Source organism: Lichenostomus cassidix, chromosome 1Aa (genome assembly GCF_008360975.1).
Source record: "Lichenostomus cassidix isolate B80296 chromosome 1Aa, HeHo_3.0, whole genome shotgun sequence".
NCBI classification, from domain to species: domain Eukaryota; kingdom Metazoa; phylum Chordata; class Aves; order Passeriformes; family Meliphagidae; genus Lichenostomus; species Lichenostomus cassidix.
The window spans coordinates 286,557-310,938 of record NC_139480.1 but is presented as its reverse complement, the minus strand read 5'-3'; the positions used below and the strand labels follow the sequence as shown (position 1 = coordinate 310,938).

The window sequence follows — 24,382 nt, the reverse complement described above, 5'->3', positions numbered from 1 at the left end:
CCATCCCAGCGCTGACCAGTGCCTGGATAGCCCATCCCAGCGCTGACCAGTGCCTGGATAGCCCATCCCGGTGCTGACCAGTGCCTGGATAGCCCATCCCGGTGCTGACCAGTGCCTGGATAGCCCATCCCGGTGCTGACCAGTGCCTGGATAGCCCATCCCGGTACTGACCAGTGCCGGTAAAGCCCATTCCGATATAACCCATCCCAGTACAGACCAGTGTAGGTATAACCCATCCCAGTATAAACCAGTCCCAGAGTTACCCAATCCCAGTACAGTTCCATCCCAGTGTAAACCCGTCCCGGTATGAACCCACACCAGTATAGATCCATCCCAGCACAGATCCATCCCATTATAACCCCATTCCATGTCAGCCTCATTCCAGCACAGCCCCATCCCACTATAAACCCATCCCAGTACAGCCCTGTCCCAGTACAGCCCCATTCCAGTATAAACCCATCCCAGTACAGCCCAATCCCAATATAAACCCATCCCAGTACAGCCGCACCCCATTCAGCCCCATTGCAGTGTGACTGTCCCACCCCATCCATCCCTGTTCCCTGTCCCCTCTGCCAGCGTCCCAGTGTCGCCATGTCCGGGTGACACCATGTCCCCCTGTCCCGGTGTCCCAGTACCGCCACGTCCCCGTGTCCCAGTGTCCCCCGAATGGCCCGGTGTCCCAGTGTCCCCACTTCGCCGTGTCGCAGGGTCGCCATATCCTGACGTCCCGGTGTCCCCACCTCCCAGCACCCCCTTGTCCCTGCCTCGCGGTGTCCCCACGTCCTCACGTCCCGGTGTCCCCTTGTTCCCCGCTTGTCGCCTTGCCCCTGTGACGGTGTTCCCCTAATCGTTGTCCCCCGGGTGTGTCCCCCCTCCGCGGGTGCCACCCCCTGTCCCCCCGGCCGTTGTCCCCCGTGCGTGTCCCGCTCCTGTCCCCGCCATGGGGTGTCCCCGGTGTCCCCCCCCGCGGGGGTGTCCCGGTGCCGGGGGTGTCCCCGTGCCGGGGGTGGCCGCTCTATATTTGTCGCTTTGTCCCCAGAATAGCGGCAGACGCGGGGGAGGGGGTGCCGCCCCCCGCCCCGCCCCCCGCCCCCCCCGCGCTATTTTTAGCCCCCGCGTGTTTCCAGGGGAACCCTGATGACGCAGTGACGTCAATGCGGGTCAATCGCCGCCGCCGGGGCTCGCGCGGCCGCCACGGGGTCCCCCCGCACCCCGGGACCCCCGGGACCCCCCGGGACACCCCCGGGACCCCCCGGAGCCCCCAGCGCAGCGCGGCCGCAGCTCCAGGTAGGACCGAGGGGCCCGGGGGGGGGTTGGGATCCCCCTGTCCCCCCGCCCCACCCCCCGCTCCGCCCACGGGGGACCCCCGGGGATTCCCCCCCACCCGGGGATCCCCCGAACCCCCCCGGGACCCCCCGCCCGCCGGTCCCGAGCACCGCGCAGGGGGAGCCCCGCCAGAGCCCCCCGGGACCCCGCGAGGCCCGAGCCCTGTGCCCAGCGCCCCGCGACCCCCGGACCCCAAACCCCCCTCTGCAGAGCCCCGGGTGCCCCCCAGCTCAGCCCCGGGACCCCCCTGCAGCCCCTCAGGACCCCCCGTGCCCTCAGCCCCCCCTCCCGCAGCGCCCCGGGACCCCCGGGACCCCCAGCCACCCCTAAGGACCCCCGTGCCCCCAGACCCCTGCACCCCCAGACCCTCCTGTCCCATCCCCCACCCCCATTTTGCCCCGCCCCGGCCGTGTCCCCCACCCCATGGCCCAGGACCCCGAGTGCCACCCCGCAGTGCCCCCCATGTGCTGCTCCCCCTGCCTGGGGACATTTGTGACACCCCGGACCCCTCCTTGTCCCCCCCCAAGGTCCCCTCTGCCCCGGGGGCCTCCGGGAGCTCCAGAGGCCACCGGGGGGGTCACACCGAGCCCCCCCCGGGGTGGCACCGCCCTCCCCACCCTGGAGACCCCAAAACCACCCTCGGAGATCTGGAAAGGTCTGTGCTGCACGCAGCCACTGTCACCATCACTGTCACCATCACTGTCCCCCTGCAGTCATCCCTGGGTGCTGCCACCGCTCAACGACCCTCTGTGTCCCCTCGGTCACCTCTGAGCCCCCCAAGCTCTGGGGGACCCCCGGGTGAGGGGGAGCCACCCCTGAGACCCCCTGCACAGCCACGCAGGGATGTCCCCTCTGTCCCCTGTGTCCCCTCCAGCAGGGCTCCCTTGGCATCAGGGGGTGACAGGCGCGGTGGCCTCAGCCGCGTCCCCCTGGGGTCGGGTGTGACAGGGGAGTGGTGGCCTTGGCCGTGTCCCCCCAGCCTGTCCCACTCCGGCTGGAGTTGTGTCCCGGGGGGATGCAGGGATGGGGTGGCAGCCAGCCAAGTGTCACCATCGCTGTCACTGGCCTGGGGCTGCAGGGTGGGGACAGGGGTTGGGAATGGGGACATGGGATGGGGACAGGGACATTGGGTGGGGACACGGGACAGGGCCAGGGCCATGGGATGGAGTGACATCACGAGGGGGGATGACGTGGGCTGGAGCAGGGACACGTTCACTGCTGGCAGGTGACAGTGACTCCTCAGCCCAGGTGACACCGGTGAGGAGCTGAGTGCCCGGCGGTGGCCCCGGAATGGTTCCCAGCTGTCCCTGGAGTGGCACCTCGGCACCAGCCCTGGGATCCCCACAAAGGCCCTCGGGGACACCCAGGCCATCAGGACCTTGAGCTGGGGACATTGCCATGGAGCGACCAGAGCCACGGACTGAGCATGGGGACAATGACCATCTGCAGAGCCACAGAGCCACCAAGCCACAGCCTTGTCCTGTCACCAGCCCTGGGACACACTCCGACACAGCAGGATTTGGGCACTGCCACCCAGCCAGTGCCACCGAGGACAGGATCGGTCATGGGCCATGTCCCTGCAGCACTGGGGGACAGACAGACCTGGCAGCCATGGTGACACCCAGCACTGGCTCCTGAGGTGACACCGAGCATCAGCTCCTGAGGTGACACCAAGCATCAGCTCCTGAGGTGACACCAAGCATCGGCTCATCTGGTGACACCAAGCATCGGCTCCTGAGGTGACGCCAATCATCAGTTCCTCTGGTGGCCTCCTGCCATCCCCGGGTGCTCTGGTGGCTGAGGGACAGGAGCCTGGGGACACCGAGGATGTGCTGGCAGGAGTCGGAGGCACTGTCACTGTCTGTGCCATGTCCCCATCGCTCTGTGCTACATCCATGTCGCTCTGTGTCACATCAGCATTGCTCTTTGCCACGTCACCTCACTCTGCCACATCCCCATTGGTCTGTGCCACACCCACATCACTCTGTGCCATGTCCCTGTCCCACTGTGCAATGTCCCCATCAGGCTGTGCTGTGTCACTGTCCCTCTGTGCCATGTCCTGTCACATCCCTGTGCCGTGTCCCCATTGCTGTGGGACATGAGGCTGCACCACGTTCCCATTGCTCTGTGCCACCTCCCCTTTGCTCAGGGACGTGTTCTTGTCACACTGTGCCACATCCCTGTCCCTCTGTGCCACATCCCTGTCCCTCTGTGCCATCTCCGTCACAGCCACATCCCCACTGCTCTGTGCCACATCTCCATGGTGTCCCCTGTCCCCACAGGGCCATGCCACATCCCCATCACTCAGTGCCGTGCCCTTGTCACTGTGCCATATCCCTGTCAATCTGTCACTCTATGCCAAAATGCCATCCCTCTATGCCAAAATGCCATCGTGTTGTCCCGCGTCCCCATCGCTCTGTGCCACGTCCCTGTCCCTCTGTGTCACCTCCCACGTGTGCCAGCGCCACAGCAGCGCGCAGGTGGCAGGTGACACGTGGTGGGTGACACACAGGGGTGGCAGCATGCCCTGTCCCTCCCAGCACAGGGGACAGTCTGGGGCTGGTGGGGCTCTTGGGGCATGGTGGCCTTGTCCCACCACAGGCCCTGTCCCCGGGGGCTCCGCGTGTCTCCGCCATCCTCCCTCCTTGTCACCTGCTCTTGTCACTGCGCTGCCACCGCGGCGCCGTCGCTGTCCCTCTCGGGTCTTTTTGCGGTCTGGGCTTGCTGTCCCACCCCAGCCAGGAAGCCCTTACCCCAAAAAGCATCCGCGGGGGGTCGAGCCAGCGGGGACCCCCGGGGACCCCAGGTAAGTGTGGGGGACCCCAAACTGCCCCAGCCGCGAGGCTTTGGGGACAGCGTGGGGACAGCGGGGACAGCGGCACGGGGACAGCAGACAGGGGAGGACACGAGGCCACCACAGATCCTGGCGTGGCTGGGAACCGGCAGGGGGTGACGCTGGGGGTGCCGGGGGGACACCAAGCCGGGGTGGCACAACAGGTCCCCAATGCTCCTAGTTTGGTCCCCATCTCTCCCCGGTGACAGGGGAGGCGCTGAAGGGCTGCAGCCTCCCCCGGTGGCTCTGTCACCCTGTGGTGGCACTCGGTGGTGGGGACGGCTTGCCTGGAGAGGGATGGGGAGCAGGGATGGGGACAAGAGTGACAGTGGGGACAGGGATTAGGGACACGAGTGGCTCTGGCTGGGGGGGACAGGGTTTGGGGACACAAGAGGTACTGACGCGGACAGGCGCTGGGGACACAAGCGATGCTGGCTGGGACATGACAGGGACAGGGACACGAGGGATGCCAGCTGGGAGGGGACGTGCCGTGACGTCACCCAGGTCACCGTGCTGGCTGCAGGGAACCCCGTGTGTCCCCAGTGTCCCGGCGGTGGCACCTGGGGCCCTGCCAGCGGCTGCCGGGCACTGGTGTCACTGGTGTCACCGCCGGCCTTCCCGGAAGGGCCACCGCAGTGTTTGCCGAGTGTCACCAGCGTGGTGACACAAACTCCGGTGTCACCAGTGCCGTGACAGCCCCGCCTGGGCACCCCGACCCTTCCCGGGGTCTGGGGACTCCCAAGGGGACACGAGAGGAGCTGCGGTGGCACCCTGAACCAGGGTGGGTGACAGGGACAGGTGGTGGGGACAATGGCCACTCGGTTCTCCCCAGTGACAGTGTGGGGGTCCCGCGTGCCCCCCAACAGAGCCCTCCTGCCCCCTGTGCCACCCTGACGGTGTCCCCAGGGCTGGGGGACATTGGTCTGGGGAGGCTCCGGCGTGCCTGGGGACACCTGGGACAGCTGAGGACATTGGTGCTGTCGCTGTTCCTGTCGCCACCCTGTGCCACACGCGGGGACTGGAGGGACAGGGGGGACACGGGGCTGGGAGGGCGCGGAGGGTGGGGGCGACTCGGGGGGTCTGTGGGGACATGGTGAGGGGGGGACATGAGGAGGGGACACGGCGGGGGGACCTGAAGGGACACGGGGCTGGGAGGGCACGGAGGTGTGCGGGGACACTGGGGGGGACGGGGGGGATGTGTGGCGACGCGGGGGGACAAATGGCGACACGATGTGGGGTGTGGGGACACAGCGGGGACCCGGGGGGATACGGGCGCGTCACAGCGCGCGGTCACGGCGCGCGGGGAACGTGTCACCCGTGTCACCCCGTGTCGCTCGCGGGGCTGTGCTCACCGGGGCACGTCCGCGGCGGGGGAGGGGATGAGCAGCCGGGACCCCCGCAGTGTCCCCAGGTGCCCCGCGCTCTGTCACCAGAGCCTCCTCCCCGCGCTCCCCCTGCCCCGGGACCCCCGCCCAGGACATCCCGGGACCCCCACCCTGCACATCCCGGTGCGCTCGGGGCCGCCGGCCGGCCGGCCAGAGCTCGGACACTATTCGGCCACTGCTGGGACAGAGCTCGGACAGCGCGGGGGGGTCGGGGGGCGGGCAGCCATGAAGTGCCCGCCGCTATAAAGGGGGGGCGGCGCGATGGAGCCACCGCCGCGACCGACGGGACCCGCGGGGCGACCAGGTGAGCTCGACACCCCAAAAAACCCCCTCGGCGCCGGGACACCCCAACAGATCCCCAAAACCCTTCGGCAGCGGGACACCCCTGCACCGGGACACCCCCAAGCCCCTCCCTGGGACACCCCCGGCACCCCCCATTCCAGGACCCCCCACCATGGGACACCTTCCCCCCGCACCCCTCACGCCGGGGGTCCGGGCTGTGTCACCCCCCAGCCCCGTGGGTGTCGCCCCCTCCCCCGAGGACCCACGGGGACACTGTCCCTAGCTCCCCTCTTTTCCCTGTCGTTGTGCCCCGCCGCCCCTGCTGTCCTCGAGGTGGTGGCCAGGCCGTGGCACACCGGAGGTGACCCAAGGGGACACTGTCCCTCCCCGCCCGGGCGGGTGGGGCGGTGGCAGTGGGGTGGCCTGGCTGGGTCCCCATGTCCCCCCATCATCCGGCACTGTCTCGTTCCAGGCTCAGCGAGTGCGTGGAGGCTCCGGTGAGTGGCACTGTCCCCATGTCCCCTCGGTTTCCCCCGTGTCCCCTGTACCCGTGTCACCACCACATTCCCACATTCCCCAGTCCCTGTGTCCCACGTCCTCCCTGTCCCCTCCATCTGCGTGTCCCCCCATCCCTGTGTCACCCCCACCCCGCGTCCCCCCCATCCCCAGGCAGTGGGTGACAAGGTCACCTCAGTGTCCATCCCGCGCCCACCGAGGGTAGGGAGTCCCCAAGGAGGGGACACAACCCTGGGGACCCAATGCCCACCCTGACCCTCCCCTTGTCCCCTCCGAGCGGCATTCCCCGCCCACACTGTCACTGTCACCGCCTGGTCGCTGCCGGGCCGTGGTGGCCCTGGTGACAGGTGCCAAAGGGCTCCGGGAAGGCGTCAGGGACACGGCCCGAGCGGCACGTGCCGGCGGGGACACGGTGGCACGGTGACACGGTGACGAGGGCTCCGGAGTCCACGTGCCACCGACGGCACTTCCCCCATGTCCCTGGTCATGTCCCCTGTCCCGTCCCTGGTGACATCCCTCCAACATGCCCAAGGAGGGAGGTGACTGTCGCGTCCCCTCTGCCAGCGCCCTCCACGTGTCCCGGGGTGCGGGCGGATTTTGGGGTGCGGGACCCCCCGGTGACACCCGTGTCCCCCCTCTGCAGAGCCCGGCGGGATGAGGTGTCCCGGCGTGTCCCTGTGGGGGCTGCTGTGCCTGGGGGTGGCAGTGGCCGAGGGTCGCCCGGTGCGGCTCGAGAGGGTCCGGGCGGACGCGAGGAGCTTGACCAGGACCCTCAGCACGCGCCTGCAGCAGCTCCAGGTGACCCTGGAGACACCGCAGAGAGGGAGGGGGGCTGGGGCTGTGACAGTGTGACACCCAGCGGGGGGTGTCGGGGGATGTGCCCCAGGCAGGGACCCCCACGGAAGGGGGAAATGACCCCGATTTGGGGGTTGCTCCTCACTGGGGGGTCCTGTTTGGGGTCCCCAGGGAGGTCTGCCATGGGGGAAACCCCCAGATTTGGGGGGGGCTGCCAGAAAGGGGCGCTTGTGGCTGGGGGGTGACTGACCCCAAATCGGGGGTCTCTGACCCCAAATCGGGGGTCTCCAGCAGAGATGCGGGCAGCAGGAGGGTCTGTACCCAGAGGGGTTTGGGGGACAGGGAGGGACACCCATAGCTGGGGCGGGGGGACTCTGTGCCCCAAATTGGGGTCTCCAGGGAGTGTCCCCAAGGCTGTCCCCCTTGCCCTGACCCCCCGTTCGTGTCCCCCAGCTGTTCCCGCTGACCCTGCGCGTCACCGGCCTGGAGGGGATCCCGGAGGGGTCTCTCCCGGACGGGGGGGTCCCGGCGGGGCTGGGGGGGGCTGCCCAGCGGCTCCAGCTCTTCCAGCGGCTCCTGGGGGCTCTGGCCGGGGGCGACCTGCGCCTGGCCCAGGTGGCCAACGACCTGGAGAACCTGCGCAGCCTGCTGGCCGTGCTGGGGGCCCTGCTGGGCTGTCCCCCGCCCCGCGACCCCCCCGCGGCCCCCCCGGCGCCCCCCGCCCCGCTGGCCGAGGCGCCGCACACGGTGGCCGGGGTGGCCCTGGCGCGGCTCCGGGGCTGCCTGGAGGGAGTCGCCGCTCGCCTCGAGGGGATCCCCGCGTGTTAGGGACCTTCGGGACCCCCTGAGACCCCCCAGGTCTACACGGACACGACCAGGACCTCACCAGGACCTTGCTGGGGACACCACAAGTGTCCCCAGGCGATGGAGCGACTCCAGCTGCTGCCGGCACTTTTTTCTATACTACTACTACTACTACTATTACTGTTATTATTATTATTATTATTATTATTATTATTATTATTATTATATTATTTATTTATTTACGTTAAAATAAAGCCTCTTTTCCAGCAGCCTCACTCATTCTATGATGACCCCAGGGACAAGGGACCCCCGGGGACACAAGGGCACCTGGGGACAAGGGACTGTGGGGCCAGGGACCCCCCCGGGAGAGGGGGTGACACGGGGACACAGCCCCGGTGACTCAGTGGTGGTTGATGACTCGCTGGTGGCTTTGCCACCCCCCGGGCCCCCCGGCCTGGTGTGACCCTGAGACTTCAGCCGAGGTGGGGACATGGGGGGGACATGGGGGGTGGCTTGGAGCTCCCCAGTGAGGAGGAACAAGGGATGGAGAGACAGGGAAAGAGAAATAATGGGGACAAAGGGGGACAGGGATGGGGGGACAAGAACTGGGGGATTGGGGACAAGGGGTGGAGGGACAGGGTTGGGCAAAAAGGGGGTACAGTGACAAGGGGGACACAAGGACAGGGGGATATGGACACAGGGTCTCACACGAGTGTCACCGGCTGTGTCACTCTCTGTGTCCCCAGCAGCGCTGGCCTGGCCCTGCCCTGTCCACAGCCCCCCATTGGGGACACCCCCGGGTCACGTCCCTCACAGCCAAGGCCACCTGAGGCTCGTGACCACCGGCCATGGCCACACGGGGCCACTGTGACTCAGCCAGGACCTGCAGGGGGACACAGAGGGACCCAGGGGGCCCAAAACTCACAGGACCCCCCAAGTCCCCGTGGGGGGTCTCCACCACCCCTCCCTGGAGTCCTCTGCCCCCCTACCCGGGGCAATGTTTTGGGGTCCCCAAGGTGGGAGTGACACTAAGAGCCCAAATTTTCTGCAAAAAAAAATTTTTATTAAAACCCAGGAACAGACAGAGCCAGGAGTACCCCCAAATTGGGGGGGGGGGGGGGGCAGAGGGGACCCAGGGCTGGGTTCCACCCCCAAAGCCCCCCAGGCCCAGCAGCCCAAAACCCCTGTGGGGTGTGAGACCCCCGGGACTCCCATGGGGGGTTTGGGGTGCTGGGGGGGTCTCAGCTCTCGAACCATTTCCCCCGCCGGGCTGTGGGGGTGTTGCTCCCCAAAATCTTCCTCTTGTACCTCTCCACCAGCTCCTGGAACTTCGCCTCGGCCCCCCCGGGGCCCCCCCGGCGCCGCCGCTGGCTCTGGGGGGACACAGGGCTGAGGGGACCCCAGAACCCCCCTGGACCCCCAGTGCCTCGGGGTGAACCCCAAACCCCTACCTGGGGGGTGAACCCCAAACCCCTGCCCGGGGGATGAACCCCAAATCCTTACCTGGGGGGTGAACCCCAAATCCTTACCTGGGGGGGCACCCGGAGCTTCTCTCGCCGCCGAGAGGCCTTGGGGGCTTTGGGGGGCTTGGGGGGAGGCGGCTGAGCCTTTCCTTTGTCTCTTTTCCTGCAGGGAAAAAGGGGGGAATTGTGGGGGGAGAGGAGACCCCGGGGGGCCCAGAGGGAACGAGACCCCCGGGGTGGGGAAAGGAAAAGGGGAGGGAAGGAGGAGGAAAGAAAGAAAAGGGAGAGTGGGGCAGAAAGGGGGGAATGGGGTGGGAAAAAGGGGCAGAAGGGGAGAGAAAGGGAGGGGAAAGGGGAGGGAAAAGAGGAGGAAAAGGGGGGGGAGAGGGGAAGGAGAAGTGGGAGAAATGGGGTAGGAAAAGGGATGGAAGGGGGGAAGGAGAGGAAAAGGGAAGGGTGAAGAGAGGGGCAAAAAACGGGGAGGAAAAGCAGGGGAAAAATAAGGGAAAAGGGGAAAAAAGGGAAATGGGGAGGAAAATGGGGGAGAAGGGGAATAAAGGCTGGGGGTCTGTGCCCCCCTCACCTGATTTTGGGGCCGCGGTGGGAGGGCAGTGCCAGCACTTTGTTTTTGGGGGTCCCTGGAGCTCCCCTCTTCCCAGGGCCTTGTGTGCAGAACCCTGCCCAGGGGGTCCCGGGGGGCTTCCCAGGGGGGTTCTGGGTGCCCCCCGAGCCCGCGGGGGGTGCTGGGTGCCCCTGGGCAGGGTCTGGGTGCCCCTGGGCAGGGTCTGGGGGTCCCTGGGGCTGCTCCGGGGGTCCTGCAGCCGCCTTGGCCTTGGCCTTGAGCTGTGGGAGAGGAGGGGTCAGTGCTGGGGGCTCTGGGGGTCCCGGGGGGCTCTGGGGGGTCAGGGGTAAGGGGATCCCATACCAGACCCCGCTGGATCCGCTGCTCCCGCAGCCGCAGCTTCCGCCGATCCTCCAGGGCAAACTCCACGATGGGGCGCTGGGGGGGCATGGTGGGCACCCCGAAAATGAGGGGAGCACCCCGAAACACCCCGAAAATGAGGGGAGCACCCCGAAACACCCCGAAAATGAGGGGAGCACCCCGAAACACCCCAGACACACGGGAGCACCCCGAAACACCCCGGACACACGGGAGCACCCTGAAATGGCCTCAAGAACCCAGGGGGATACCCCAAAACTAAGAGGACAATTCTAAAGCTCCCAAAACACTGTGGGCACACCCCAAAATCCCCAAACTCGTGGGGAGCACCCTGAAACCCCCCCAAATTCTGGGGAGGACCTCAAAACTCAGGGGGAGACCCCAAAACCTCTCCAAAGCCCTGCGACACCCCAACACAAAGGGGGAACCCCTAAATACAGGGGACCCTGGAAACCTCCCACTGAAACACTGGGGGTAACCCAGGAGAGCCCCCAGAACCCATGGGGCACCCTGAAACACCCAGAGATACCCCAAAATGCCCAGGGATACCCCAGAACTCTCTGAGGCATCCCAGACCCACTGGGGGCACCCCAAAACCCCCAAGGGGGACCCCAGAATAGCAGGGGCAGCTGTGGGGTCTGGATTTGGGGTGCCCCACTGACCTTGTGGGGCCCGAAGAGCTCGGGGTTGTTGTTGAGGCGCCGCAGAGCCGCCAGGGCCTCCTCGTGCTCCCCGAATTCCACGAAGGCAAACCCCAAAGATTGGCCTTGGCCCCGCAGCTCCCGCATCACACGGCACTGGGGAGGGGATGGGGTCACCCCAAAATCACCCAGGGCATCTCAAACTCCAACCAAGGTACCCCAAACCCCATCCAAGGCACTCCAAACCCCACCGCAGCTCCTGCATTACATGGCACTGGGAATGGGATGGGATCAACCCAAAAAAACCACCCAGGGCACCCCAAATGCCCCTGCAGCTCCTGCATTACATGGCACTGGGAAAGAGATGGGGTCATGCCAAACCCCACCAAGAGCACCCCAATAACCCACCACCCAGGGTCATCCCAAAACTCCCCACCTGCCCTGCATCACACAGCATTGGGATGGGGGTTGGAATCTCCCCAAAAACACCCCGGACACCCTCTGGGGAACCCCAACAGCCCCCAGGGGACACAACAGGGACTCCTCACCCCCTGAACCCCCAAATGCCACCCAGAGCCAACAGAGCCCAGTGGAACATGAGAGGGGACAGTGGGACCGCAAGGGGACACGGCGGGACCTCACCTCTCCTGAAACCCCAATCACCCCAAATCCCCCCCAGCCCCAGAGGAGAGACCCAGAGCCCTGGGGGGACACGAGAGTGACAGAGGGGGGACAGAGGGACCCCAGCACCCACCTCCTTGATGAGGGGGGGTCTCCCCGCGGGGGGCCGCAGGAGCCCCCTGAGCAGGGCGCGCAGCCTGGGCGTGTCCAGCGCCTTGGGCAGGTTGTGCAGGCACAGTCGGGTTCGGGACACCCCGATGTTGGGGTCCTGCAGCCGCCGCCGCTTCTGCTCCTCGAACTGGGGGGGCCGGGGGTCAGTGGGGTCAGGGGCACCCCAAACTGCCCGGGATACCCCAGTGCCCCCTGGGATATCCCACCCCACTCACCCGTGCCCGCTTGGCCATGTCCGAGTCGCTGACGCCCTCAGCAGCACGGGAGCCTGGGCGGATGGCTAATGGGGGAAATTTGGGATTTGGGGTGATTTGGGGAAATGGGAGAGCCTGGGCGGATGGCTAATGGGGGAAATTTGGGATTTGGGGTTATCTGGGGGAATGGGAGAGCCTGGGCGGATAGCTAACAGGGGAAATTTGGGATTTGGGGTGATTTGGGGGAATGGAAGACCCTGGGCGGATGGCTAACAGGGGAAATTTGGGATTTGGGGGAATGGAAGACCCTGGGCAGATGGCTCAGAATGGGGGAAATTTGGGATTTGGGGGAATGGGAGATCCCAGGTGGATGGCTGGGATGGGGGAAATTTGGGATTTTGGGCATTTGAGGGGGTCAGGGGCAATGGGAGAGCCCAGGCAGATGTTTGGTGGGGGGATGAGGGAGGCAGGGGAGCTTTGGAGTAATCTGGGGGGAAAAAAGGGTTACGGGGGTTTGGGAGGAATCTGGGGAGCACTGGGGGGCAGAGAGAAGGGGGGGTTGTGGATTTGGGGAGCTTCAAGGGGGAATTTGGGGTCAAGGGAAAATAGGAGTTGGGAGGATTTGGGTGGATCCAGGAGGGAGACTGGGGGTCAGGGAGGGTCAGGAGGGTCTGGGGGGCACTGGGCTCCCCTCACTCACCGCCCTCCCGGGCCAGGTAGAGGTTCCTGGTGCCGCTGCGGGACCGAGCCCCCCCCGAGCCCCCCCGGAGCCCCTGCGCCTGCTCCCTGCTCACGGCGAGGTCCACGCGCAGCAAACGCCCCCCGACGCGCAGCCCCCCGCCCTGCAGGGGACACGGCAGGGTCAGGGGGGTGGCACACCCCTGCAGGGGGCAGGCACCCCACACACCCCTTAAACATCCCAAACAATCCCCAAAACCTCCCACACAACCCCAAAAACCCGTAACATCCCTCAAAACCTGTAACATCCCCAAAACATCCTAAACAACCCCAAAACCTCCCAACTGCTCCCAAAACCTCCCAAAACCTTCTAAACACCCCCAAAAAACTCAAACTGCCGCCAAAACCTCCCAACCACTCCCAAAACCTCCCAACCCCACCCAAAAGCCTGCACCATCCTCCAAAACCTCCCAAATAACCCCAAAGTCCCAAACTGCCTCCAAAACCTCCCAAACACCCCCTAAACTCCCCTCCCAAATCCCCTCAATGTCCCCTAAAACCCCCCAGTACCCCCCTAATCCCACCGAAGCCCCCCAAACCCCCCAGGCCCCTCGGTGTCCCCATCCTGGGGGTCTCTGCTCACCTCAGGCCCCTCCTGAGCAGCCTCGATGCACTTCTGGGCTCCTTCTGGGGTCTCAAACTGGGCAAAGGCAGAGCCTGGGGGAACAGGGGGAGCCCCAAAGTGAGGGGAACCCCCAGTGTGGGAACCAACCCCAAATGTGGGACAGCCCAAATCTGGGAACCACCCCAAACACGGGATAATCCCCCCAAATGGGGGATACTCCTCAATGTGGGAACCCCCAAACATTGGAGATCCTCCCCTGATGTGGAGCACACACCCCCAAAGCTGGGGCATCCCCCCAAAAATGCACGACACCCCCCAAACTGTGAACCCCCACCCAGGGCCCTGCTGCTCCCCTAACACCCCAGGACCCCCCAGAACAGCTCCCCAGGCTCCTCCCAGGACCCCTCCAGTGCCAGTTTTGGGGTGCAGCCCCACCCAGATCCCCCTGCTCCCTCCCCCTTTTTGGGGGTCCCACTGTGGGGGAGGAGGACTCAGTGCCCCCCAGCTTCCCTCAGCCCCTCTGCCCACCTCTGGGGGTCCCAGTGCCCCCCAGCTCCCCTGCCCACCTTTGGGGGTCCCGGCGTTGGGGTGCAGCACCAGCCGGACGTAGCAAACCCCCCCAAACTGCCCCAGGGTCTCCTCGAGCTCCTCCTCCTCAGTGTCGAACGAGAGGTTCCTGGGGGAGCCAGGGGGGCTCAGAGGGGTCCTGGGGTGTCCCCCACACCCAGGTTTGGGGTCCCCAGCCCCCCACTCACCGGATGAACACAGTCCTGCCCTCTCCCACGTCCGACGGGCGCTGCCGGCGCTTGCGGGGAACCTCCTCTGCAAGGGGGGTTGGGGCAATGGGAGACCCCCAGGGACACCCCCAGAGCCACAGGAACTCCCCCAGCCCACCCCAAACCCCCCTGAGCCACCCCTGAGTCTGACCCCACAGAAGAACCTCCCATCCCCACACGACCCCCTACACTCTCCCAGCCCTCTCAGAAGCCCCCCAGCCCCAGCCAAGCCCCCCTGCCAGTACACAACAAACCTTCCTCATCCTCCTCGTCCTCATCGTCTTCCTCCTCATCCTCTTCTTCATCTTCCTCCTCATCTTCCTCCTCCTCTTCTTTCTTCTTTTTCTTCTCCTTCCTGTGTCTCAGCCCAGCTTTGACCCCTGAACCCCTTTTTGAGGGTCCTCGGGGGGGCTTGGCAGCTTCTTCCTCTTCTTCCTCCTCTTCATCTTCCTCTTCCACTTCCTCCTCTTCGTCTTCGTCCTCCTCCTCTTCCTCCTCTTCTTGCTCTTCATCTTCCTTTTCTTGCTCTTCCTCTTTTTCCTTCTCTTTCTGCTCTTTCTCTATAAGAACACAGGGGGGGCACAGTCACCCCTCTCCCCCTGCCCCCCAAATCCTGGGGGACACCAGAACAGGCCCTGCCGGGGGTTGTGGGGGATCTGGGGGCAGCTGTGGGGTCTCACCTGGCGTTTTTGGGGCTCCCTGTGTCCCCTGGTACTTGTCCTTAGCCACAGCCCAATCCACAGCCAGAGGTCGCCCTGGGGGGCACAGGGGGGTCAGAGCCCCCAGTTCCTGAGGGAGCCCCTCTGTGTCCCCACAGATGTCCCCTCCATGTCCCACTTCCCCAAAAAGCCCCAGTGCCCCTCCTTCCCAGAGACCCCCTCAGCATCCCCACACCCCCCAAATTCCCCCAGACCCCCAACTCCCACCTCTCCCATCCCAGAGCCCCCCACGCCCCCAGTTCCCCCCAGAAATCCCCCAAGTCTCTGATCTCCCTCCTGCTGACCCCCCCAGGACCCCCACACTCCCAGGGCCCCCCTGCTTTATCCCAGACCCCCCAGCCCCTCACCTCGTAGCTGAGTCCCGTTGAGCCCCCTCAGCGCCGCGGCTGCTTCCCGAAGGTTCCTGAGCTGGGCGAAGGCAAAGCCCCTCGGGGTGCCATCTGCAAGAGACCCCCGGAGCCCCCCAGAATGAGCCCCCGGCCTGGGGGGGCTGGCAGCACCTCGGGGGGGTCAGGGGGGCTCTGGGGGTCTCACCAGGCTTCCGGGGCACGTTCAGCTCCAGGACTGTGCCAAAGGGGGTGAAGAGAGCCCGGAGCTCATCCTCGGAACACTGTGGGGACAGCAGGGGTCAGGGGGCACTGGGGGACGGGGGAGGTCACTGAGGGGACACGGGGGTCCCTGGAAATGTCCCTAACGGGGTTGAACATGAGGAAGATCAGAGATTTGGGGGTCCTGGGGTGACCAGGGGATGCTTTGGGAAGGGAAGGGACATCAGGGTGAATTGAGGAGGGGGTCCCTGGGGCTGGGGGCGTGCTGGAGGCATCCCTGGGGGGACTGGGGAGCCTGGGGGGGTTGGGGGGTCCCAGGAGGGATCCCAAGGGGTCCCAGGGGGTCCCGGCCCCCCTCACCTGGAAGCTGAGGTTGCGCAGGATCAGCCGAGCTTTCCGGGAAGGACCCCGCGGTTTCTTGGCCCGGGGGGGTCCCTTGGGGTTCTCCCCCTCCTCAGCGCGCCCCCCCCGCTGTCCCTTGCCCTCGGCGCGGGGTCGCGGCCTGGCCGGGGTGACGCCCAAGCGCTGCCCGCCCAGCTCGGGAGGCTCCCGCAGCGCCCGCGCCGCGTCCTCGGGCAGCGAGAAGGTGACATAGCCGAACCCGCGGCACTTCGGGGAGCCTGGGGGGGGCAGGGGGGTTGAGGGGACGGAACCCTCCAAGGTCCCCCCCAACCCACCCCCAAAACCAGCCCCGTCCTGAGCCCGCGGGTGTGAAGGCTGCTGAGCACCCCAATCCTGCTCCCCAAAGTTCTTACTCACTCCAAATCCTGACCCCCCAAATTCCTGCCCCCCCCGCCCCCAATTCCGGCTCCCAGCTCCCCCCCAGATTCCCAGCCCCTCCCCAAATCCTTCCAGCCCAGTCCAGGCCTGCTCTCTATCCTCGCCTCCAGCCCCCAATATCCCAAATCCCAGTCCCACCCCCCAACTCAACCCCCCAGACCCCAATCCCAAATGTCACCCCTCCTCCACCCTGCTCCCACCCCCCCGGGGTTCCCCCAAATCGCAATCCAACCCACTCCCATCACCATCAGCCCCCCAGACTCCGATCTCGGCCCTCCGGCCCCCAGCCCCAAAATCCCTCCGTGCCCCAGACTCCTCCAGACCCCCCAGACCCGCGTCCAGACCCCTCAGCCCCCCAAAACTCGCTTCCAGCCCCCCTCAGCCCCCACTACGAGCCCCCTCAAGCCCTCCAGTACTCAGTCCCAACCCCTCGACCCCATTTCCAGCCCCTCCATCCCCGACACCTGCCCTCCTGCAGCTCCTTCAGCCCCCCAAAGCTCGCTCCCAGACCCCTTCAGACACCGCCAGACCCCGATCCCCGCCCCCCCACGGCCCCCCTCAGCGCGGACCCTTCTCGGTGACCACGAAGCAGCGGCGCAGCGGCCCCAGGTGCCCGAAGAGCCGCTCCAGGAGCGCGGCGGTGGCGCCGCTAGGGAGGCCCCGCACCAGCACCGTGCGCGCCTCGGGCGCCGCCATCTTGGCACCGTGCGGGGGATGCCGGGAGAGGGGCGGAGCGGCGGCCGGGAGGGCGGAGGGGTTAGAGCGACGCCTGGCGGCGGGGAGGACCGAGGGGCGCGGGCACATCGGGGGTCCCGGGAGCGGGGGGGAGGGGCCGTGCCGGGGGGCTCAGGGGGGATCAGGGGAGCTTAGGGGTCCCATATCAGAGCTCAGAGGGTTCATGGGGGTCCCACCCTTCGGGAAGGGGGTCGGGGACCGCTGGGCTACCGTTCCAGGGATGGGGGGGTCCCGGGGGTCCCCTGTTGGAGCTGGGGGCTCAGAGAGGCTCGACGGTCCCGCCCCAGGGCTGGGGGTGCTCAGGGGTTCATCCAGGGGTCCCGGGGGTGTCACACACATTCTTCGCACGTGGCACTTTATTGGGTACACGGTGGGGAGGTGGGGAGGAACTGGGGGGTCTGGGGGCTGTGGGGGGTCTTGGGGCGCCCCAGCTCGTCACTAGAATTTGGAGGTCTCGGGGACTTGGGGGACACTTTGTTACCCGTATTGGAGGGTCACAGGGACCTGAGGGGCGTCTGGGGTGTCCCCAGATTGGCACCAGCACTTGGGGGCTCAAGGACATGGGGGGAGCCTTTGTTACCCGTATTTGGGGGTTTCATGGAATTTGGGGTTTCATGGAATTCCCCAGATTGGCACCTGTACTTGGAAGTCTCAAGGCTTTGGGGGGAGCACTTTGTTACCCGTATTTGGGGGTCTCAAGGACTTGGGGGGCGGCTTGGGGGTCCCCAAGTCATTGCCAGCACTTGGGGGTCTCAGTCGGGGCGGGCAGTTTGTCACCCCTGTTTTGGGGGACTTGGGAACTTGGAGGGGTCCCCAGATTGTCACCAGCACTTGGGAGTCTTTAGGATATGGAGGGGCTGAGGTCGCCACCCCTATTTGGGGGTCTTAAGGACTTGGGAGCGGCTTGGGGGTCCCCAGGTCATTGTCAGCACTTGAGGGACTCAGGAACGGGAGGAGGGGGGGTCCCCAGGTTGTCACCAGCACTTGAAGGGGTCTCAGGGACGTGGCGGGGCAGAGTGTTACCCGTATTTGGGGGCCTCGGGGACCTGCGGGGGCACCTTGGGGGTCCCCGGATTGTCATCAGCACTTGGGGGTCTCAAGGACGTGGGGGGGTTCCCGGATTGTCACCCGTATGGGGGGGTCTCATGGACCTGGGGTGTCCCTAGATTGTCACCAGCACTCGGGGGTCTCAGGAATTCGGGGGTCCCGAGGTTGTCGCCCTAATTTGGGGGTCTCAGGGACTTGGGGGTCGGCTGGGGGGTCCTGGCTGGGGTGTCTCCGCTGCCCCGCGGGGGTGTCACCCACACCCTACAAGTCTATGGTGTCGCTGCCCGGGCTGCGGGCGTCACCGCCCCCAGGGGGCTCGGGGCCACCCCCGCCGGGGGTTTGGGGGGCCGGGGGGGGCCGGGGGGTCCCCTCGGCCCAGCTCTGGGATGGCCGCAGCGGGGGCGGCGCTGCCCGGGAGGTGTCCCGCGGGGGGTTGCTGGGGGTCGGAACCCCCTGGGTAGCTCCTCGGGGAGAGGGGACATCACCGACCCCCCGGGGATCTGCCCCCCGAGCCCCTCGCGCCCCCGGGACACCCCCGGAGGGACTTCCGTAAGAAGCGGCTCGGGACAGGCCGGAGGGGCGGGGGGCGGTGGCGGGGCCACGAGTGCCGGGGGTATTGGGAGCACCTTTGGCAGCTGTGCCAGCGGTGCCAGCTGTGCCAGCTGTGACAGGGGTGCCAGGGGTGCCAGCTGTGCCAGCTGTGCCAGGGGTGCCAGCTGTGCCGGGGGTGCCAGCTGTGCCAGCTGTGCCGGAGGTTCCAGCGGTGCCGGCGTTGCCAGCGGTGCCGGGGATGCCAGGCGCCCGTGTCCCAGCTGTGCCAGAGGAGCTGGGATCTGATGTGCCAGGTGCTGCTGGTGTTCCAGGTGTGCCAGGGCCCTGTGTTCCAGGTGTTCCAGGCGTTCCAGGTGTGCCGCTGGTGCTGCCCGGTGCCCGTGTCCCAGGGATGACGGCGCTGCCAATTCCCGGTGTCGCGGTTTTGCTGCCCCTGGTTGTGCCGGGGGCACCGAGCTCTGTCCCGCTGGTTGTGCCAGCTGTGCCAGGTTTTCCGGCTGTACCAGGTGTGCCAGGTGTGTCGGCTTTGCCAGCCGTGGCAGGTCTGCTCGCTGTACCAGATGTTCCAGCTGTGCCAGGTTTATTGGCTGTGCCAAATGTGCTGGCTGTGATTGGTGTTCCAGCTGTGCCAGGTTTGCTGCCTGTTCCAGCTGGGCCAGATGTGCTGGCAGTGCCAGCTGTGCCCGGTTTGCTGGCTGTTCCAGCTGTGTCAGGCATGCCGGCTGTGACAGGTGTTCCAGCTGTGCCAGGTGATCCAGGCTTGCCGGCTATGCCAGCTGTGTCAGGCGCGCCAGCTGTGCCAGGTGTCCCTGCTGTGCCAGCTGTGTCACCCCCTGCCGTGGCGGTGGCGCCCGTTCCCGCAGCTCCAGCTGTGGCGTTTCCCGGCGCTCCAGCTGTGCCCATGGCAGTCACGCCACTCGCGGTGCCCATGCCGGGGATTGCGGTGCTGCCGCCGCCCGGTAAGGCGCTGGTGCTGGTGCCGCTGCCCGCGTTCCCGGTGCCCGCGCTCCCGGTGCTCCCGGCGCTCCCGGCCGCGCTGATGACGCTGATCTCGGTGTTCCCGAGCACGCCGATCCCATTGCTCTTGGTTTTCCCGCTGTTCCCAGTGCTCCCCATAACACCGATCCCGGTGCTCCCAGCGCTCGCGGCGTTTCCCATGACGCTGATCCTGGTGCTCCCGGTGCCCCCGGTGCCCCCGATGCCGCCGTTCCCGGTGCGGAACATTCCCGGCGCTCCCAAGGCCTCGTCGATGGAGCGGCGCAGGTCGATGGGGGAGGGGGGCCGGAACCCGGCCGTGGGGTCCCCGTCCACATCCAGGGGGGACTCGGGGGGCCCCCCCGCTTCCTCCCCGGACCCCCGCCCGCCGCCCTCGGGGGGCTCGGGGGGGCCGCCGGGGAGGGAGCGGCGGTTGGGGAAGGCCACGAACGCCAGCGCCACTAGCGCCCCCCCCATGGCGAGCTCGGCCAGGCGCCCCCCGAGCTGCAGCCCCCACCAGGCCCAGGGCCCCGGGGGGGGCGTCACCCCCCAGCCCCAAGCCTGCAGCGCCCCGAAAAGCTGCAACCCCGCGCTCAGCACGGCCCCCAGCGCCCCCACCAGCCGCGGGACCCCCACCCGCGCCCCCCCCGCGCGCTTGCCGCGCCCCCCGCGCCCCTCGCAGCGCCGCAGCCCCCCCAGCGCCCCCAGCGCCAGCGCGGCCGCCAGAGCGGCGAACAGAGCCCGGGGCAGCAGCAGCAGCGCCGGCGGAGCCCCCAGAGCCGCCACGGCCCCCACGGCCCCCAGAGCCCCCCCGAGGTGCAGCACCCCCAGCGCCAGCAGCACCGGCGCGCACCGCGCGGGGGGAGCGAGCGCCAAGCCCCAGCCCAGGCACGGGAACGGCAGCTCGAAGAGCAGGCGGGCGGCGGGGGGGGGCAGCCGCTCCCCCAGCTCGTAGGGGTCGAAGAACAGGGGGAAGGCGCGGGCGAAGCCCGACACGGCCAGGAGCCCCCCGAGGAGCCGCGCCAGGGGCGGCCGTCGCCCCCCCAGCAGCACCAGCACGCCCAGCAAGCCCAGCAGGGTGAAGGCGGCCCCCGCCCCATAGACGTGCCCCCCCCAGGCAGCGCCCCACAGCTCGGCGGCCTCGGGCCAGGGGGTGCCCAGAGGGAGGAAGTGGGGGGGCCAGGAGAAGGGGGGCGCGGGGGAGGCCCCGCCCGGTTCGGATCCGGGGGCGCAGGCGGATCCGGGGGTGCAGGCGGAGGCGGAGGCGGCGGCGGGGGGGGGCGCGCCCCCCCGGGAGGGCTGGCGGCCGGGGGAGGGGGCTGCGGGAGAGAGGAGGTCAGCGGGGGGCGTGGAGAGCCCCACTTCCCTGGGGGCGTCCTGAACCCCTCCACTGTTCCTCCGGGACCCCCGGTGTCACCCAGCTGCCCCCACGCCCCACATCTCACCGAGAATTTGGAGGGAGGCAGAGCCCTCCCAAGGCCCCCGAAACCCCAGACCCCCCATTCCCTCAGCACCCCCCAAACCCCAGAACCCCCATTCCCCTAGTTCCCCCCAAACCCCAGGACCCCCCATTGCCTCGGAACTCCCCCACCTCCCAGGGTCCCCAGTCCACATCCACCTCCAGTCCCGCCCAGCCCCTGCATCGCCCCGCAAATCCCAGGACCTCCCCTTTCCTCCCAGACCCCTAAAGGCCCAGGACACCCCCAAATCCCAGGCCCTTCCCATTGCCCCCGAGCCCCCGTTTTCCCAGGCCCCCGGCAAACGCAGGACCTTCCCATCCCCCCAGGACTCCCCCAGTCTCCATACCCCCCCGTTCCCCCAAGCCCCCCAGGCTGTCCCCAAATCGCCGCCCACCCAAATCCCCGCTCCCCCACCTGGCTCCGCGCCGCTCGCGGCCTCGTCCAGCTCCAGGGACCCATTGCCCCCCTCGGCGCCGATCCTGGGGCGTCCCGTGGGAAACAGGAACCCTGGGGGGAGCACCGACATATTGGGGGGTCCCTGAGGTTTGGGGGGCCCTGGGGGTGCCCGACCCGCCCCGGGCACTCACCGGCGGCGCTGAGTCTCCCGGCCAGCTCCGAGAGGCCCGGCAGGAAGCGGGGGTGTCCGGGGGGGCCCTTCAGGAGGCTGGTGGGGGGCACGGCGGCCCCCGAGCCCCCCGGCGGGGGATCGAGCCCCGCCGTCAGGTCGATGGCGATGTCCAGCTCCAGCTGCTTGTCCCGGGGGCGCCCCGGAGGGGAGGTCGTAGCTCCCCGGACCCCCCAGCCCCCCGCTTCCTCCGGGAGGGTCGCCGAGCCCTGCTCATCGCCGGGCTCGGGCAGGGTGGGGGGCGCGGGGCTCCGAGGAGGTCCAGGGCTCTTGGGGGCTCCCGCGGGGGTGGGGGGCGCGGGGGGCCGCGGACCCCCCTGGCTTCGCACCTTGATCTTGAAGTTGAGGCCGAGGTTGAGGGACAGGACAGGGGAGTCGCTGTGGGGCGCGGGGGGGCCCGGGGGTGTCCCCGGGGGGCTGCTGGGGGGCGGGGGGGCGGCGGCGGGGGGGGCCAGGCAAAGCAGGGCCAGCAGCAGGCGGGGGGCGGCCGCCCCCCCCACGGGGGACATCAGGGACATCGGGAGCGGCTGTGGAGAGGGGGAGAGGAGTGTTACCCCCAGGCATCCCAGAGCCCCCCAGGCATCCCAGAGCCCCCCAGGCATCCAGAGCCCCTCCGCAGCACCCCCAGATCCATCGCACCCCAGTCCCCCATGGCACCCTAGAGCCTCCCCGTCCCCCCAGTACGAAGGGAGCGTTCTGAGGCGGCGACACGGGAGCACGCCGGGGGACAGGGACGGGATGGGACAGGAGCACCTGAGAGGGACAGGAGCACCCGAGGCGGGGGACAGGAGCATCTGGGGGGACAGGAGGAGCTGGGACGGGACAGGTGCGCTCCGAGGATGGACACACCGGAGCGCCCCAGGACAGGGGACAGGAGCACCCTGAGGACAGGAGCATCCCGGGGGGGGACACAGAAGCACCTGGGAGAGAGGACAGGACTACCCCGAGGAGGGACAGGGGCACCCCGAATTTGGGACGGGAGCATCTGTGGGGACACGGGAGCCCTCCGAGGACCAGGAGCAGCCCGGGTCCGGCGGTGGCACTCGGGGACGGGGGGCACACGGGGCCGCCCCCCCCGCGGGCCGCTGCGGGGGCGTGCGGAGGTGTTCCCTCCCCCGGAGCTCCCCCCGCCCGCGCCAGGTCCCTAATCGGGGTGACAGGGGCTGTCGCCGCGGGGTGACACCGCGCCCATCAGGGCGGCGGCGGCGCGGGGACGACGGATGCGATGTGACACGCGGGACACGCGGGGACCCGCGGCCCCCGCACAGGACACTCCCGCACCCGGCACCGCCCGGACCCGACAGCCCCGCGGAATTGTCACAGCCCTCCGGAACTGCCACCTCCGCACGGGCCACTGCCGCACCGCCACCCCCGGAACCCGAGCGCCCCCCCGGAACCGCCAGCCCCAAGACCCCCACCGCGGCAATGGGGGTCTCCACGCCGCCCCCCCTCCCCGGTGTCACCCGTGGGTCACAGCCGCACGCGGCCCGCACACCTCCGCCCGCCCCCTCTCGGTGTGCCCACGCGTGTGACAGGGACATCGCGCGGGGGGCGCACGGGCCGGGCACAGGCACAGCCCAGGGTGGGCACCCCCTGCAGCCCCCCTTGCACACCCACCCGTGCCCCCCCGCACGACCCCCGTGCCTCTCCCTGCCCCCCCCGCCCATCCGTGACCCCGCGCCCCCCTCGCGCTCCCACGCGCCCCCCCATGCGCCCCCTGACCCCGCACACCGGGACCTCCCCTCCCCCCCCCGCACCCCCGGCCCCCCCGCCCGCGCCCCCCCCGCACCCCCCCCTTTCCCGCGCGTGGGTGAGTGTGCGCACGTGTGCCCGCGCGTGACGGCGCGTGTGAGCGCGTGTGCGTGGGACAGCGCGCGCGGGGGCGGCGCGGGGGGGGCTATGGGCTCGGGGGGGGCCGGGGGGGCACCCCCCAACCCCCGCACCCCCAAACCGCGGCTCGCCACCCCCGCTCCGCAGCCGACACCCCGCACCCCCCCGCCGCCCCACAGCCGGGACACCCCCGCAGCCGTGCCCCCCCTCGCCCCCCAACCCGGCCCCCAGAGCTCCCGCACCCCCAAACGCCGCTCACCTCTCCCCTCGGCAGGCGCGACCCCGCGATCCGCGCCCCCCCGGGCACCCCACCGCCGGGCACGCCCCGCACCCCCAAACCGCGACACCCCCAAGCTCCCCCCCCACCCCGCACCCACAACCCGGCTCGGCAGCGCCCATCGCCCCCCCCGGCAGGCGCTCCCCCGCTCCCCCACGCGGGGCACCCCAACTCCTGGCACCCCCCGCACCCCCAGCCCCCCGCGCACCCCCAAACCCACGCCCGCCCCCCCCGCACCCACCGGCCTCGGCGGCGGCTCCAGCCCCGGCCCGGCCCCGGCGGCGGCAGCGGCGGGAGGGGCGGGCCGAGCCCCCCCCCACTCCTCCTCCTCCTCCTCCTCCTCCCACCCCCGGGCCCCCCGGGCTCCCCCCTCCCCAGCCCCCGCCCCCGCCCCGAGGGCACCGAGACCCGGCGGGCAGCGCGGCCCGGCTGGAGCCGGGGGGGCGCGGTTGGGGGGGTGGGACCTCCCATTTGGGGGGCTTCCCAGGTTTGAGGGGTGCCCCTCTCGGGATCCCACATTTTGGGGGGGTTCACGTTTGGTTTCACAATTTGGGAGGGGGAGTCTCACATTTTGAGGTGGTCCCGTATTTGGGGGTCCCACACTTGGGCGTTGCCAACACTGTGGGGGAGTCACATTTGGGGGGGTCTCACATTTGGGGGATGCTCCCACATTTGGGTATTTGGGAGTGCCCCCCACTGGGGAGGGGGTCCCACATTTCGGGGGGTGGAATAGCCTGTCTCTGGGGGATGTCCCACATTTCGGGGGGGTGTCTCATATTTAGGG

The 24,382-nt window shown here is 68.5% G+C and overlaps 3 protein-coding genes and 1 long non-coding RNA gene across 4 annotated transcripts; 2 read left to right on the top strand and 2 right to left on the bottom strand.

Moving 5' to 3' along the window:
• Nucleotides 1–1,155: 1,155 nt before the first annotated feature.
• On the top strand, nt 1,156–4,030 carry LOC146442982 (uncharacterized). The gene is made up of 2 exons (XR_014856220.1): nt 1,156–1,287; nt 2,552–4,030. It is a non-coding gene; the product is annotated as an uncharacterized LOC146442982 (long non-coding RNA).
• Nucleotides 4,031–5,921: 1,891 nt separating this feature from the next.
• On the top strand, nt 5,922–8,210 carry LEP (leptin). The gene is made up of 3 exons (XM_085080655.1): nt 5,922–6,323; nt 6,986–7,140; nt 7,591–8,210. The coding sequence occupies exons 2-3, from the start codon at nt 6,997–6,999 to the stop codon at nt 7,963–7,965; spliced, it is 519 nt and encodes a 172-aa protein (XP_084936781.1). The 5' UTR covers nt 5,922–6,323; nt 6,986–6,996; the 3' UTR covers nt 7,966–8,210.
• Nucleotides 8,211–8,991: 781 nt separating this feature from the next.
• Nucleotides 8,992–17,046, bottom strand: RBM28 (RNA binding motif protein 28). The gene is made up of 17 exons (XM_085080644.1): nt 16,667–17,046; nt 15,678–15,937; nt 15,304–15,379; nt 15,117–15,209; nt 14,731–14,805; nt 14,305–14,610; nt 14,030–14,096; nt 13,841–13,950; nt 13,293–13,366; nt 12,672–12,813; nt 11,993–12,057; nt 11,740–11,904; nt 11,007–11,141; nt 10,330–10,404; nt 9,988–10,247; nt 9,471–9,567; nt 8,992–9,314 (listed from the first exon to the last, which is right to left on the bottom strand). The coding sequence occupies exons 1-17, from the start codon at nt 16,899–16,901 to the stop codon at nt 9,183–9,185; spliced, it is 2,367 nt and encodes a 788-aa protein (XP_084936770.1). The 5' UTR covers nt 16,902–17,046; the 3' UTR covers nt 8,992–9,182.
• A 124-nt stretch (nt 17,047–17,170) lies between these two features.
• On the bottom strand, nt 17,171–23,655 carry LOC146442979 (uncharacterized). Its single transcript, XM_085080633.1, has 4 exons — nt 23,581–23,655; nt 21,454–22,018; nt 21,281–21,373; nt 17,171–20,725 (listed from the first exon to the last, which is right to left on the bottom strand). Exons 2-4 carry the CDS (start codon nt 22,007–22,009, stop codon nt 18,141–18,143), a joined length of 3,234 nt encoding a protein of 1,077 aa, XP_084936759.1. The 5' UTR covers nt 22,010–22,018; nt 23,581–23,655; the 3' UTR covers nt 17,171–18,140.
• Nucleotides 23,656–24,382: the final 727 nt, after the last annotated feature.